At 37.8% G+C, this 15155-nt stretch overlaps 3 protein-coding genes across 6 annotated transcripts in view; 2 read left to right on the forward strand and 1 right to left on the reverse strand.

Moving 5' to 3' along the window:
• The first annotated feature begins 115 nt into the window (after positions 1-115).
• Positions 116-12057, forward strand: LOC107722661 (calpain-1 catalytic subunit-like). 4 transcript variants are annotated; one of them, XM_016531120.1, is made up of 23 exons: positions 116-286; positions 1395-1420; positions 2284-2530; positions 3491-3560; positions 5020-5138; positions 5980-6113; positions 6187-6355; positions 6447-6530; positions 6617-6702; positions 6787-6861; positions 7436-7596; positions 7679-7848; positions 7944-7955; positions 8373-8584; positions 8744-8783; positions 8939-9001; positions 9082-9139; positions 9228-9292; positions 9765-9833; positions 9929-10007; positions 11022-11135; positions 11233-11291; positions 11432-12057. In XM_016531120.1, exons 3-23 carry the CDS (start codon positions 2285-2287, stop codon positions 11456-11458), a joined length of 2112 nt encoding a protein of 703 aa, XP_016386606.1. In that variant the 5' UTR covers positions 116-286; positions 1395-1420; position 2284; the 3' UTR covers positions 11459-12057. The 4 variants fall into 4 exon arrangements, with proteins under 4 accessions (XP_016386606.1, XP_016386605.1, XP_016386608.1 ...); XM_016531119.1 differs by lacking the exon at positions 1395-1420; XM_016531122.1 differs by lacking the exon at positions 1395-1420 and having other exon boundaries at positions 8942-9001.
• Positions 12058-12085: 28 nt separating this feature from the next.
• On the reverse strand, positions 12086-12965 carry LOC107722667 (28S ribosomal protein S28, mitochondrial-like). Its single transcript, XM_016531128.1, has one exon. It carries the CDS (start codon positions 12935-12937, stop codon positions 12392-12394), a length of 546 nt encoding a protein of 181 aa, XP_016386614.1. The 5' UTR covers positions 12938-12965; the 3' UTR covers positions 12086-12391.
• Positions 12966-13353: 388 nt separating this feature from the next.
• The window catches only part of LOC107722664 (protein SDE2 homolog), a 5409-nt gene continuing 3607 nt past the window's right edge, over positions 13354-15155 (forward strand). The window contains exons 1-4 of the mRNA XM_016531124.1: positions 13354-13574; positions 13704-13821; positions 14176-14287; positions 14429-14598. Of these exons, the coding sequence (XP_016386610.1) occupies positions 13356-13574; positions 13704-13821; positions 14176-14287; positions 14429-14598 (619 nt within the window). The 5' untranslated portion in view covers positions 13354-13355. The remainder of the gene's footprint in view (positions 13575-13703; positions 13822-14175; positions 14288-14428; positions 14599-15155) is intronic.

Below are 15155 nucleotides of genomic sequence, written 5' to 3' on the forward strand. Positions count from 1 at the left end.
CAAAGGACATTATTAAACACTTTTGAAACTGTACTGACTTGTATTTTTGTACACGACTGGATTTAGTAAAACGGCATTTCCGGTCCCTTTAAGGCTCTGGGAGAGGCTGTTCATTTGACCCCTCAGCTGTCAATCACTCGTTAGTTCCTCCCTCATGGGCGTGGCCGTTCACTGCGGTACCCTGATTGTTGTGTCTCATCTGCTCTGATCCGTTCATCCTTCTCTCTTTTCCGCTATTTTAAAACGCACCCGCTGGCCAGATAACAAAAGTGACAAGTAAACGCTGGTAAGTTTTGTTTAACTTTTCCGTGTTAACTATAGGCGATATCCGTCTGTTATGTGTCGCAGTGTGAAATCTCTGCCCTATATTTCCAGCAAGTGACGAAACAATTTTCTTATTTTAAGTAGCATATTTCTTCAATTTCTAACGGTACTTGTGAATCTTATTATCTTATTAATTTGTAAACAAAGCGGCCACATTTTACACACAATGCACATCAACTATTATTCATGCATTTAGGGCGTGGATCATACTTGCATTATATATATAAACACATATAATTTATACATTCATTAATATTATTAACATTTGTAGGTTTGTCTGGGTTGTGATCAATTGAACAAAAAATGAGCTCAAACTGAATTAAATATTACAGTAATAGCACTATATAAAGCAACATGAGTGAATATGTGCAGCTGTTTTGAGGGCGTGTTCATTCATCATCTAAAACAAACACTAGAGTGCTGATGCTCAGTCTGGCTTATTGATTTCACATCACAAGTTGGCAATGCTGTGTTTACATAGGCCTACCTACAGTGGCCGAGAAGTGCAAAGCAAATCACAATTCTGAAAACAAAATAACAAATTACAAACGCAAATGCAAGTCTAAAAAACAAAATAACAATTCAGAAAGCACAACAACAATTCAGAAAACATTATAACAAGTCAGAAAACACAATGACAAATTCGAAAACAAAAACCACATGATCTGTCCCATTGCAACTCAAAGAAGTCCACTGGTTAAAAGTTCATTATTTTGGTAAAGTCTGTATTTGGAGAATACCTGCTGTCCTTTCATACTCTAGATTGACAGTTACATGTACTGTACATTTACACATATGCAGGCAACAAAGAAGTACCACAAACTACCATGGTAATTTTTTATTTTTTTGGAGATGAACCATGGTAATATAGTTTGAAGTACTTTGGACTGTCATGTAAATGTGATACATGAATATATACACTATGGTATATGTCAAAATACCATGGTATTGCCATCTGTTAGCATCACATGAAAAAACATGAATTAACTTGAATTTGTGTTAGCAAATTAGCATTGAACTGATTTATCCTAATGTTAAATATGTTTGTAAATGACCTTTTTCTCCTCAAGCCCGCGGCCCACAGAAGGAACTTAAGGTATATTCACCCTCTTGTCTTTCTGTAGTTGCAGTTCCAGAAAGGAATGATAATGAACTAAATGTCCAATGCTAGCAGTTATCTTAGCTAGGTCTATGTGGTTTTCTTTAGCCAACGCTTAGAGAACTGCCCTCCGTGGACATTATCCTTGAAATCATGGTGCGTGTAAGTAAACAGGGACTGGCAATATTTTTTCTGCAGAGATGATGGGTAATCATATTACAAGACAACATGGAATTAGCCAGTCATTAGTAAACCTCTCTCCACCCTCAGTAAGGCGCTAATCGAGTGTCTGTTGTAGAGGGCATTTCTCTCAGCTAGCTGGACTAAAAGCCGCATGAAGGCTGCTGCACTAATATTGGCAACATGACTGACCATAAGCAAACATATGCAAGCATCATAAGCCTTTTAGCAGCGGCACTTTGCGCTAAATGCTCAAAAGACATTGAATGTGCGCTGTGGAATGATGGTGCTATTTCTGTGCTAGCTTCAAGTAACCAGTCTCCATCTGCCATTCGCATACAGTATTTTTTTTTTTTTGGTTTGGTGTAGCAGTTAAAGCTCTGGGCTTGTAATCAGAAGGTTGCTAGTTCGATTCCCACAAGAACCCCATTAGCTATTATCGTTTAAAGGGAAAGTTCATCTAAAAATGACAGTTCTGTAATATTTTACTCTTCCTCATGTTGTTCCAAACCTGTGTGACTTTCTTGCTTCCATGGAATGCAAACCAAGAAGTGTGCACTCTTTTCCATGTAACAAAAAGTGAATGGGATCTCAGGGATATGGGTTTAGAAAAATATGGGAATTACTTTGGATTAAAGCATTTGTTTAAATGACTACTTCCTTATTTTGGTGCGCTACAGTATGTATTCAATTGGAGGAGTGTCGACGCGTATCTACAAGGAACGCCTGCAGGCAGAAGGGATGGGAACTAATGACAATGCGGTCAAGTTCCTGAACCAGGACTACGAGGAGCTGAAGAGAGAGTGTTTGGAGAGTGGCAGGCTGTTTGAAGACCCTTGCTTTCTCGCCGTGCCTCAGTCACTGGGCTTCAAGGAGCTTGCACCACACTCCTCCAAAACACGCGGTGTGCAGTGGATAAGGCCCACTGTGAGTGTTGGAGAGCACGGCCTATAAGAACAGCACGCTAGTTACTACATACAACTGCATAGTCATTATTTTTAGCATATTTTAATACTTGAGAGGGAGTGGGAGGACAACGATTAAGAAATTACACAAGCTAGACTCGAACTCTAATTTTCCACATTAGAACTAAGGTGTAACAATGGGCTCTAACTACTAAGACAAGTCTCATGCTTTTAATTTTAGCACAACTTGACACCTTAATTGATTGGGATAGAAAAGAAACTATAGGAAATCAAATAGGAACAAGATTGAGAAAATACATGAGCTAGATTCAAACTCTCATTTCCCATATGAGAACCAAGGTGTAACTTCTGGTGTTAATTACTGAGACAAGGTTCTTACTTTCATTTATTTTTACAGTTATCAGTTGTATTGATTGTTAGAGAGAAAGGCCAGGGATTGAAGTGGGAGGATCAAGATTTAGAAATTACATGAGGTAGACTCTCATTTCCCACATGCAAACCAAGGCAAAACTACTAAAACATGGTTCCAACAGTGTAGGTAACATTTGAACGATAGAGTTAGGGATAGTTTAGCTCTTAAAGAGTTAAATTACCTCCTTTAAAAAAATATATATATATCAGTTTTAGCAAAGTTTTGTTTTGTTTATATATATGCTGAAACATTGAATTCATTATTTAAATTGTATAAGTAATATAATTTCAACGGACTGTGTATCCTTCTCAAAGCTCAAACAATATTTTCATAGCTTAACTGATAGTATCCAACCTGTACAATATACCTGTATGTACTTCGACTAGTTTAATTTGACATAGTGGAAATGTCTCACAGATCTCACAGATATAAGTATGTTTAAAGTTGTGAAATCATGCATGCAGGGTGTGTTGGTATAGGCTGACAGGGACAGTACTTTGGTTGAGGTGTTGCTCTTATGTGTTGTGTTTGCTTGCGTAATGTTTGCAGGAGCTGTCAAACAATCCTCAGTTTATAGTGGGCGGAGCCACACGTACAGATATTTGCCAGGGGGCCCTTGGTGAGTATGTACTGTACTGTATTAGCCTGGATGTGTGTGTTTGTGCATGCTTGCACACGTTAGCCCACCGAATGTCAGGAGCTTTATTTGCGCTTCACTGCAGCTTGGGTGATCCTGCAGCTTAAATCTAAGCAAAACAAAGTTTGTCTGCGACCTTCACGCATTCTGCTGTCAAAACGTTGCTACGCAAATGAAGAAACCTCATATTTTCTTCTGAACGTACCAGTTCTTATGTGCCTCTGTTGTTAAAAATAACTTGTTTAGCATCATATACTTGCAGAAATGCAGCAATATAGACGTACGTGCTGTAGTATTAGCATGATTAGCATGGACGTCACCATAATGTAATCAATATAGATAGACAGACAGATACATTTACCGATATACAGATAGAGGTAGATAGATAGATAGATAGATAGATCTTGTGTATATCACTGGAGCACTGTATCAACCAATCAGAAGCCAGAACTGGAACTACCAGTTTTATTTAACTGCATATATTATATATTTTGGGTTTTTATGAATGAGCTAATGGCAAATCCCATTAAGTCAATGGGACTGACACCTCTATGATCAAAATTTGTAGTGTTTTCTGACTCTTTTGAGAGAAAATGTGTGTTAGGGGGCAGATGAGTGTATATGTGTGTGTTTCCTGGCTGGTGGGGAGTGGTTAAACACAATGCCTGAGTGGTGAGTCATACAGTCATAAGTGTAGCATTAGAGAACTCTGGGATTGGCTCATGGCATGTTTGTGTGTGTGTGAGGGTGTGCACTCACCAGTGCCAAACTAAGTGTGTGTTTGCACAGCAAACACTGGGTGGAGGAGGATGGCGGAGCTTATCACAGATATGCATTTTACCTCTCATTGAGCACACAGAAAGCCTCATGAAGTGGTTCAAGCCTCAACAGCCAAAACAGGTTTGGCTTTGACAAGGGTGTTTGAGATAAAATAGTTTTCATCCAGACTAAATGTACAGTACTGAAATTGTGCTGTTATCTCATTTTACAAACACATTCTCCACCCCCTCTTAGGCTGTCAGTGGAGGGCTCCCCCTAATGGGGCATTGTTCTACACACAAACATTTACTATAGTCTTAGTTTAAAAAAGTTTGTTACTAAAGTTATTTTCCATTTGAACTGAATGAAAATAAAGTAGTAAAAATAATTGGCTACAAATATGGTAACCATGGTATATTTTTGTAAAGGTAACAGGTTGTTTGTAAAGGAAACAGGCATATTTTTTTGTCACCAAAGGTAATTGCAAAAATAATACCTGTGTCTGAGCTCTCAACACTCTTCTCACCTTGCCATTGGTTGGCTAAATAGATAACCCCGCCCCAAACTCATGTCATTGGTTGAGCCAGTTGGTATGAGATAGATAGATAGATAGATAGATAGAGTTTAAATAAATGTTCTTTAACAGTAACAGTATTTTCTGTGGTAATTTTTCTCTACTCAGGTGACTGTTGGCTGTTAGCTGCCATTGCATCCTTGACTTTAAACGACAGGCTGCTTCACAGAGTTGTACCTCATGGACAAAGCTTTACGGACGAGTATGCCGGCATCTTTCACTTCCAGGTGCTCAGCAAACTGTTAATGAATGACAGAAATGTAGAACACACATTAGCAGATATAATACAAATACAAAGTTCTAACACTCTAAACTTCTGCTTTTCATTAATTATTTTTATTATTTACTATTTTAATATTTTCATTAACATTTTAGAACTATAAAACATAAAATTTTATTAAAGGAGTAGTTCACCCCAAAAATGAAAATTAGCTGAAAATGTACTCATCCTCAGGCCATCCAAGATGTAGATGAGGAACAGATTTGGAGAAATGTAGCATTTCATCTCTTGCTCACCAATGGATCCTCTGCAGTGAATGGGTGCCGTCAGAATGAGAGTCCAAACAGCTGATAAAAACATCACGATAATCCACAAGTGCTGTAATTCAGATGACTCCAGTCCATCAGTTAACTTCTAGTGATATTTTTAACTTCATGTTTGTAAAGAAATCCATCATTAGGACATTTTAACTTCAAATCATTGCTTTCGGCTAAAATATGAGCCCTGGACTCATATTAAAATATGTACTGGAGGCGTGTGGATTACTTGTGGATTATTGTGATTTTTTTTTTATCAGCTGTTTGGACTCTCATTCTGACGGCACCCATTCACTGCAGAGGATCCATTGGTGAGCACGTGATGTAATGCTACATTTCTCCAAATCTGTTCAGATGAAGATAGATAGATGATGGATAAAGGATGGATGGATGGATCCACATCGTGGATGGTCATTTGCAGTCTGATTCATTATCAGCAAATTAAAATTTTTGGGTGAAATGTTTCTTTAATATAAATATATTTTTATCAGTATTTGTTATACTAATATATTTTTTTCCCATGTTCTGCAGTTCTGGCAGTTTGGCGAGTGGGTGGACATTGTGATTGATGACCGTTTGCCTGTGAAGGATAAAGAGCTGATGTTTGTTCACTCAGCAGAGGGAAATGAGTTTTGGAGCGCCTTGCTGGAAAAAGCTTATGCCAAGTGAGTCTCTTCCTCTCTCTTGTTCTTTTCATATGATTATTAGGGACCATAACATGTGCGTATGTGCCTGTAGACTGAATGGCTCATATGAAGCTCTGTCGGGAGGTTCCACCACTGAAGGCTTTGAGGACTTCACGGGTGGAGTGGCCGAGATGTATGAACTGCGTAAAGCTCCCAAAGACTTGCACCGCATCATTGCCAAAGCCTTGGAGAGAGGCTCACTGTTGGGCTGCTCTATTGATGTGAGTCCCCACAGTGCCTACTACAGGCCTGGAGACACAATGCAACATTTATGGATCTAGTTACCCAGTTTTTTGTGTATTTGTCTGGTAGATCACTAGTGCCTCTGATATGGAGGCTGTAACCTTTAAGAAGCTGGTGAAGGGGCATGCATACTCCGTCACAGGTCTCAGAGAGGTCAGGATCACCTCTAAAATATATCTTGAGCTCATTATTTTACCATTTTAATTATTTGCATCTATATTTTGTTGTTTACATTTTAGGTGAATTTCCGTGGCAGCAGAGAGAGGCTGATCCGCATCCGAAACCCTTGGGGGCAAGTTGAATGGACAGGGGCTTGGAGTGACAAGTGAGCCGACCAATCAGGATGAATTTGGATAGACTTTCTTATACAGGACATGTTCATAATGTAACACTTTTACTTCATTTTCAGTTCTTCTGAGTGGAATGGGATTGATCCAGCAGAGAGAGAGGAAATGAACAACCACATGGAGGATGGCGAGTTCTGGTAAATCTCCACAGAAATCTGGTATTTATGGTTCCCGCACCTTTAACTAGGCGCTGTGTATTAGGGCTAAGTGTCAGTCCCAAAAATAATAATTTTTTTTGATTCTGAGAGGTTGGCAATCGAGAGTTGACTCCATGATGTGAGCAAGTATGTGTCTATTACCTTGATTACCAAACCACTACACATCCCAGCAGAGCTGTGACTGCTAATAATGAGGATTTTTATTTATCCCAGTCACTTGAATCTTTTGGTTCTGTTCACAGAATTGACTTGTTCAGATTCATTCACTGATTCAATCAGTGACCATCTGTAGGTTACATCCTCAAGGTTTTTTTTTAGTTTTCTGAGTGAGTCTTTTAGTCATTGATTTTTTGTATAAATTATAGTGTAAAAAGTGTATAAGATGCTCTTTTTTCATAAAAATTGAGAAAATTAGTTCTTAGAATCAACTCCTTCAGATTCAGAAATTGAAGAGCCCTACTCTATGCACTAAATGATAATTTCTATTTCCTGTATAAATGTTGTATTTCCATTCATGTAATTTTACTGACGCTCTGTTCTCTGGCCACTTTAGGATGTCATTTCAGGAGTTCAAACGTCAGTTTTCTCGTCTGGAGATCTGTAACCTCACGCCAGATGCTCTGAGTGAAGATTCTCAAAATTTCTGGAACACAATTAAGTTTAAAGGCACCTGGAGGAGAGGAAGTACAGCAGGGGGCTGCAGGAACCACCCCAGTGAGATCAATTCACACAACCCCAATGAAACTTATGCATCAGCTAAAACATACCGCATTACATACTTGTCTGTTTTTATCAGACACATTCTGGATAAACCCTCAATATAAGATCACGCTGCTGGAGGAAGATGATGATCCTGAGGATGATGAGGTGGCCTGCAGCTTCCTGGTGGCCTTGATGCAGAAGGACAGGCGACGTTACCGCAAGCAAGGGCAGGACATGCACACCATTGGCTTCGCTTTATATGAGGTTGGAGGACAAAAGCTGAGATACAACAGTCACACACTTTGTTAAATATCATTGTTTTGACTCATTTCTTGTCTTTTATTCCTGTTTTTATTTAGGTGCCAGAAGAGGTATGAAATCTTTTTAGTATTACATTAATTTAAGGTGAAGTGTGTAATTTATTTATGTTAAAATACTTGTAATATGCAGAGACTTTAATTTAGCCATTTTTGGTTGATTTTCCTTAAATGTATAAAGACTGTTTCTCTGTGGTGTTTTCAATACATTGCTCTGTTTGTTTGAGTATTTTGGCCAACCCAGCATAGCAACAGTGGCTCAACCAATGGCGTGAAGTTGGGGTGTAGCTATGTTTGGCTGACCAATGACAGACAGGGAAGTGTTGAGGAAACCTGTTGGAAAACAATTATTTTTTTTCAAACCTGTTTGGTTATGCAGAAATTACACACTTCACCTCTAAATTACATTCAATTTCTAATTGTTTTGAAAGCGAACAACTTGTGATGTAAGCTCTTTCTTCTGTTTCTTAGTTTCGTGGTTCCCAGAGCGTTCATCTCAAGAAGGACTTTTTCTTGCGTCACTCATCCTGTGCACGCTCAGAATCCTTCATTAACCTGCGGGAAGTCAGCACACGACTGAAGCTGCCACCTGGCGAGTATCTCATAGTCCCTTCAACTTTTGAGGCCGGAAAAGAGGCTGATTTCGTGCTGCGAGTCTTCACTGAGAAACAGTCAGAAACTCAGTAAGTAACTCAACTGTTCAACTAAAATAAACAACAGTGGTACAAAAATATGTATATGTAATTTTTTTTTTTGACTAGCTTATGTGCTGTTGTTGTTATTTTTTTAATTGTGCAGCATCACTTTTATAGAGAAAAAATGTCTGTCTTTCTTTTTTTTAGAGAAATGGATGATGAGATTTCATTTAACCTGGAAGAAGAAGTAAGGATTTTTCTGTTATTTAAATATAACACTAAAATAACCTTAGCTACCACATGGCTCTGACCTGAAAACCACCAACAAAACTCATACTGCTCACATTTTCTTCAAAAAAACAAAACAAAACAAAACAAAATTTCAAAATTTCTTATCCACAGGAGGTTTCAGAGGAGGGCATAAAAGACTCTTTTAAAAAACTGTTTGCGCAGCTGTCTGGAGAGGTGTGTTTCTATCTATGTGTGTTTTCATTAATATCATTGCGTATTCCATTAGATTAAACTTGATCTAAACTCTCTTGTAGGACATGGAGATTTCAGTTCATGAGCTCAGGACCGTTCTGAACCGAGTGGTTGGCAAGCGTAAGCTCAACTGACATTTTTAAGTGTTCACGTCTGGTCCGTGTCTATGTGTACTTGAGAAATACCTCTGCTCTTCTGTGTTCTTCAGACAGAGACTTAAAGACAGATGGGTTCAGTTTGGAGTCGTGTAGGTGCATGGTCAGCCTGATGGATGTATCCTCAGATTGTGAAATGCTAACTTTTACAAGTGACTTTTGCTTATCTAATAGTGTATATACAGGTGCATCTCAATAAATTAGAATGTCGTGGAAAAGTTCATTTATTTCAGTAATTTATTTAATTGTATTAAATAAATTCAGTGCACACAGACTGAAGTAGTTTAAGTTTTTGGTTCTTTTAATTGTGATGATTTTGGCTCACATTTAACAAAAACCCACCAATTCACAACAAATTAGAATACTTCATAAGACCAATAAAAAAAAACATTTTTAGTGAATTGTAGCTCTCATCTGAAAAGAGGACGTGCATTTAATTTATTTAATACACGAGTTTCACAATTTGAGTTGAATTACTGAAATAAATGAACTTTTCCACGACATTCTAATTTATTGAGATGCACCTGTATATCATTTGATTATTGATAAGCATTTGGTTGATTTTGTTGGCCTTGACTGATTAAACTCAGAAGGATGGCAGTGCACGGCTGGGAATTGTGGAGTTCCAGATTCTATGGAATAAAATCAGGAAGTGGTTGGTGAGAAACTGACTGGTGCATCACAAGTCACATAACCTTCCCTACATCCTATGGATCGTATGGTGGCAACTCAAACTAATTTTTCTCATTTGCAGGGCATTTTTAGACAGTTTGATCTGGACAAATCCGGCACAATGAGCTCGTATGAAATGCGCCTCGCCGTGGAGTCAGCTGGTAATTAAGAATTTTTTATGTTGTGTTAATCTTGTGAAAATCTTTGACCATGACATGTTTTGGTTACACAAACAGGAGGAGCATCGATCCAGATTTGATTTGACAGCTCTTTATTCATTTTTTATTCGAAATCATTTTGATTCAATTCAGATTCATTTATATTTCAGTCACAATGTCCATTATACTTGCATATGTATTGATTCACTAAAAAGAACACGTTCAAAAGAGTAATTCTTTTAGGAATCAGGCTTCACTGGTTGCGATTTATGTTTTAATTCTCCAAAAAGAACCAGTTCATAAGAATAATTTGTTTGTGAATCAAGCTACACTCGTCAGTCTGTATGCTTTTGATTCACTTAAAAGAAGCGTTCATAAAAGTTTGTGAATCGGACTACACTGATGGAGCTGTATGTTTTTGATTTACTAAAGTGAACAGGCTCATACCTTTACAGATATGTTCTCACGCAGCCACTGTATTGAGTAAATCGATTTTAGGATTTCAAATTAAGTTTGCATTTAATCTAGTGATGGGATAAATTAACGTTTTTGAAGCTTTGAATCAACTGAACCAACTGCTTTGCAAAATGATTCACTGTTTTGAAGTTCTGTAAATACCACACGCTGGCGACGCCTGCTGGTCAAAACTGTGTAAATGCAACAAAAACTCATGCAAAAACATGCATAAAAACAGCTTTTACAAACGCACTGCAATTGTTTTATAGAAAGTATAATCTATTAAATGCAATTAATAAATCATATAATGTCATTAAATACGGAGTGTCTGTATAGTATGTGTTCTTATTAATTTTCAGGGCTTGTTTTGCTTGTTCTATGGAGGGCTTGGCTAAACAGGCCAAAAAGAGACTATGAACTTCTACTCTTCCTTTAAATGATAAATTTGTTGCATTAAAAATGTCTACACATGTATAAAACTGATCCAAGATTGTTAGTTTTAACCAGTGAAAATCGATCATTTTACCATGCCCTAATATTGTGCCTTTTCTTTGTCTTCAGGTTTTAAACTCAATAACAAGCTACATCATATAATTGTGGCGCGATATTCTGATGGAGATACAATTGACTTTGATAACTTTGTCTGTTGCCTGGTCAAACTGGAGGCCATGTTCAGTACGTCATTTACACATATAATTCTCATTTTGCAAAAAAAAGTTTATTTGCTAATGTTTCACTAAAATGACTCCATTAAACGTGTCGTCTTCAACAGGGACTTTTAGAGAGCTGGACAAAGAGGGTTCAGGCATCGCAGAGCTCAGTGTTAGTGAGGTGGGTCATTTCTTAGCTTCTGTTCACCTATACTTTTCAAAATGGTGGAACATTACATTAGTAATGCATTAAAACCTAATACTGTATATTTTTGCAAGAAAAGTAAATAAAGTCATTAGCTCTTTTGCTCTCTCCCACAGTGGCTGTACCTGACCATGTGTGGTTGATGTGTGAAGACCATATCGTGCTGGACTAGAAGGGCCAAAATTACTCCCTCAACTGCAGCTTTAAGCCATTACACCCAAAGATGCTTCAGCAATCCAGTACATACTGCCTTAAACACATCCCCCATCACATGAGCCTATGGCACTATATGCTTTTTGATTGAAAAAGGGATTTCCTTATTATGCAAGATGCGTTTATCCACTAAATGTTAACGGAAAAATATATTCTAGCATTTCGGAGAGCAACTTAACATAGCTTTATGATTAACTGCATGCTACTAACCTTATGCTGTAGGTTATTTTTCTGTACCTCACATATGTAGCTTAACCTAGAATTTGAAATTTGCACCGTTACAGCCTTGATATTTAAAGATATTTAATTTTTATTTGATCCTGTCAGTGTATGATTTTGATAGCATTTATGATCACTGTGATTTGCTGTGCAATTATTTATATAAAAACAACTTTTGATCTTATAGGATATTCAGGGAATTGTGCTACACTAGATCTTTTCTTTTATGCTGCTTCTTAATGAAAGGAAATGAAAATAAAGTTTAAATTTAACTTCTTGGTACGTTATGGCTTTTTAATGGCTGATGAATATATATATATTAAAAAAAAAAAAAAAAAAGTTGTTTTTCTTGCAATTCTTAGTCTAAATCTCCCAATTCAGACTTTTCTCGCATTCCAAAGAGTACGAACTACAAGATGCAAACTTGCAATTCTGAGTTTATATCTCCAAACTCTGACTTTTTATAGCAAAATTTATACATGTATGATAGACAGACAGATAGATAGATTGATAGACAGACAAATAACCAAGAATCCAAATCCGTGGAGGTGCAATTTAAAATGTTATATCTCATACATACATACACAATACAGAGTCCATTCGTTCACACATACAGTTCACAGTCTGAGTGTTCTCAATTGTAGCTACTCCTTTGTCTTGGTCTCTTTGCTCTCTATGAGTCCCAGCAGAGTGGCGTCCGCCTCCAGCAGCGTCGTACCGATGGTCGCTCCCAGGAACCGCGAGGTCAACTCCATATCTTCCAGTCTCAGCCTCCCCCTGCTTCCCCGCTGGTACTTCTGCCCGTCCGTGGAGGGCCTCTTGCACACACAGTGGAACTTTCCGCCAAAATCGATATACAGATCGTCACTGACGATATGAAAGATTTTCCCGATGACGATCTTGTCTTTAGCCGGACCCATCTGCATGAGCGCGGAGTGCCGCAGGAGCGATGCGAAGGAGGTCTCGTCTCTGGAGTTCATCCGCGCCGCTGCGCTCTGATCGCCGCTCTGCTGCAGGTCCGAATGCAGCTCATATGCGGCTGCAAACCCGCTCTTCACTCTCTCGGGTGATTTATCATCTCCGCTCGCATCGGAGCTGTATAATGACCTGAGCGTGATATAAACGCAGTGCTTTGGCAGTAAAGCTGACCTGGAGCTCACGTTGTGCATCACCTTGCAGAGCGACGCCATGTTGAAACGTCATACGCAGCAGAGAACGCTGGGAACATTTCAAAATAAGAACTTGCATAAAATTGAGGGATATTGATGGGAAATGTGGGATTTTCGCTAAAATGCTTTAAAAGTGGTTTTGGATTCATGGTGCTCATTACTATGCAAAAAAATATAATACTATTCTAGTACTACTAATAAAATATTACATCGACAAAATATATTGCATCCTATATCAACAAAATAAATTTTAAAAGGCAGCGTGAGTTTACCGTCTTAAAAGATTTGCAAATCTTATAAGATAAAATAGCTTGGATATATTGCTCAATTTCTCTATTTGATGGTTTAATTTACAAGGATGAATGTGGGACTTCACAAATTCTCTCGGCTTCCGTATTTAACGCAATTAATACGTAACAGATTTTCCTGCACAACAGCAATGTACTGTAGATGGCGCAACACACTTAGATTGTTATGCGCCAAAAAACTAAAGAAGAAAAAGAAGATTTTCCCGGAAGTTTATGAGCACGTCTTCGAGAACAGAGGAGAAGAAAATATGGAGCTCTTTGTAATTTCACCAAATTTGAGGTTTATTAACCCAACTGTCGCCCCGGGCTCGACTGTCAGCGATCTCATCGAGCATTTTACCGTTAAAGAGGTGAGTCGATCAGCGATTACATTAATCAAACGTTCATGCGATCTGAACTCAGCTAATGTGCTGCTGGTCATTCAGTTTGATTTTGATGAATATGGTTAGATGACCTAAATGTGTTTTATTTTCTCTCAGGGTGTCTCTTTCACGGATTTCTATGTGAAGAGTAATGGCCGAGTATCTCCCAGTAATGAGTTGCTACGGTCTGGAGTTGTGTACCGTGTGGAGCCTCGGTTATGTGGAGGCAAAGGAGGTAAACAGATTAGTCTACTCTAGAACATAAATATTTATCTTTTTGAAGCTTGTAGATATTAGAATATGATGGATTATTAATATTTGGCTAATTGTTATGTGGAGTTAAAAGAGAGTATAATTTATATACTTAGGTTAGGGTATTCTTTGGTATAAATATATCCCCATTTTGGACACCTTTACAGTTTGGAACTTCCTAAAAGTATATAAAGTTATGATAGAGTTCCATTAGTGTTTATTTTCTCTTTCAGTGTTACTTTTTAATTTATTGAATTTATATAAAGTTTTGAGCATTTAAAAGTTATTAATAAAGATTTTGTTCTTTTAATATGTTTTAAACTCATTTGTTTTCTAGGATTTGGCTCTATGTTGAGGGCCCTCGGTGCACAAATCGAAAAGACCACTAATCGTGAGGCCTGCAGAGATCTGAGTGGAAGAAGACTGCGAGACGTCAATCATGAGAAGGGGTAACGATGATAACCGTATCCATTTTAGCATGCTTGTTTGATTATTATTTGATTATTGTCTTAATTTTTGTTTTAGGGATTAATGCACCATTAGGTCACGTTATTGCTTGAATAATTGAATTTGTATGTGTTTGTATGTAGAATGGCAGAGTGGCTGAAAAAGCAGGCGGATCGAGAGGCAGAGAAGGAGCAGCGTCGCCTGGAGAGGATTCAGAGGAAATTGGCTGAGCCTAAACATTATTTCACAGATACTAATTATGAACAGCAGTGCCATGACCTCTCAGAGAGACTGGAGGACTCTGTACTGAAAGGTACCTTGAATTCATTTTATTTATATATATATATATACACATACAAATTAGATATATCTACTGTCTTGTGGTAGTGCTAGGATACATTTACACACCGAAGAATGATAAATAGCAGTAAACAGCATTATCTACATATTTAGTTTCATCTTATTGAGTGAATTATTTTGATTTTGTTCACTACAAGGATTTGTGCAGATTAATGCACTGATTTTTTCACTTCAGTGACTTTCTCTGGGTTAAAGGGGTCATATGATGCAATTAAAATTTTTCCTTTCTCTTTAGAGTGTTACAAGCTCTTGGTGCATAAAGAAGATCTGTAAAGTTGCAAAGACTAAAGTCTCAAATCCAAAGAGATATTCTTTATAAAAGTTAAGACTCAGCCACGCCTTCCTAAAACGGCTCGTTCTAACACACTCCCACATATCTACGTCACTATTTGGGCGGCGTTATGCAACTCTTCCCACATCTTCACGCAAAGAAAGAAGGCGTAACTTATTCTCGCTGTACTGCACAACTGTTGATAATTCTAATAATAAATCAGCATATTAGAATGATTT

Source organism: Sinocyclocheilus rhinocerous, unplaced genomic scaffold (assembly GCF_001515625.1).
Source record: "Sinocyclocheilus rhinocerous isolate Xijiao unplaced genomic scaffold, SAMN03320098_v1.1 scaffold2018, whole genome shotgun sequence".
NCBI lineage: Eukaryota > Metazoa > Chordata > Actinopteri > Cypriniformes > Cyprinidae > Sinocyclocheilus > Sinocyclocheilus rhinocerous.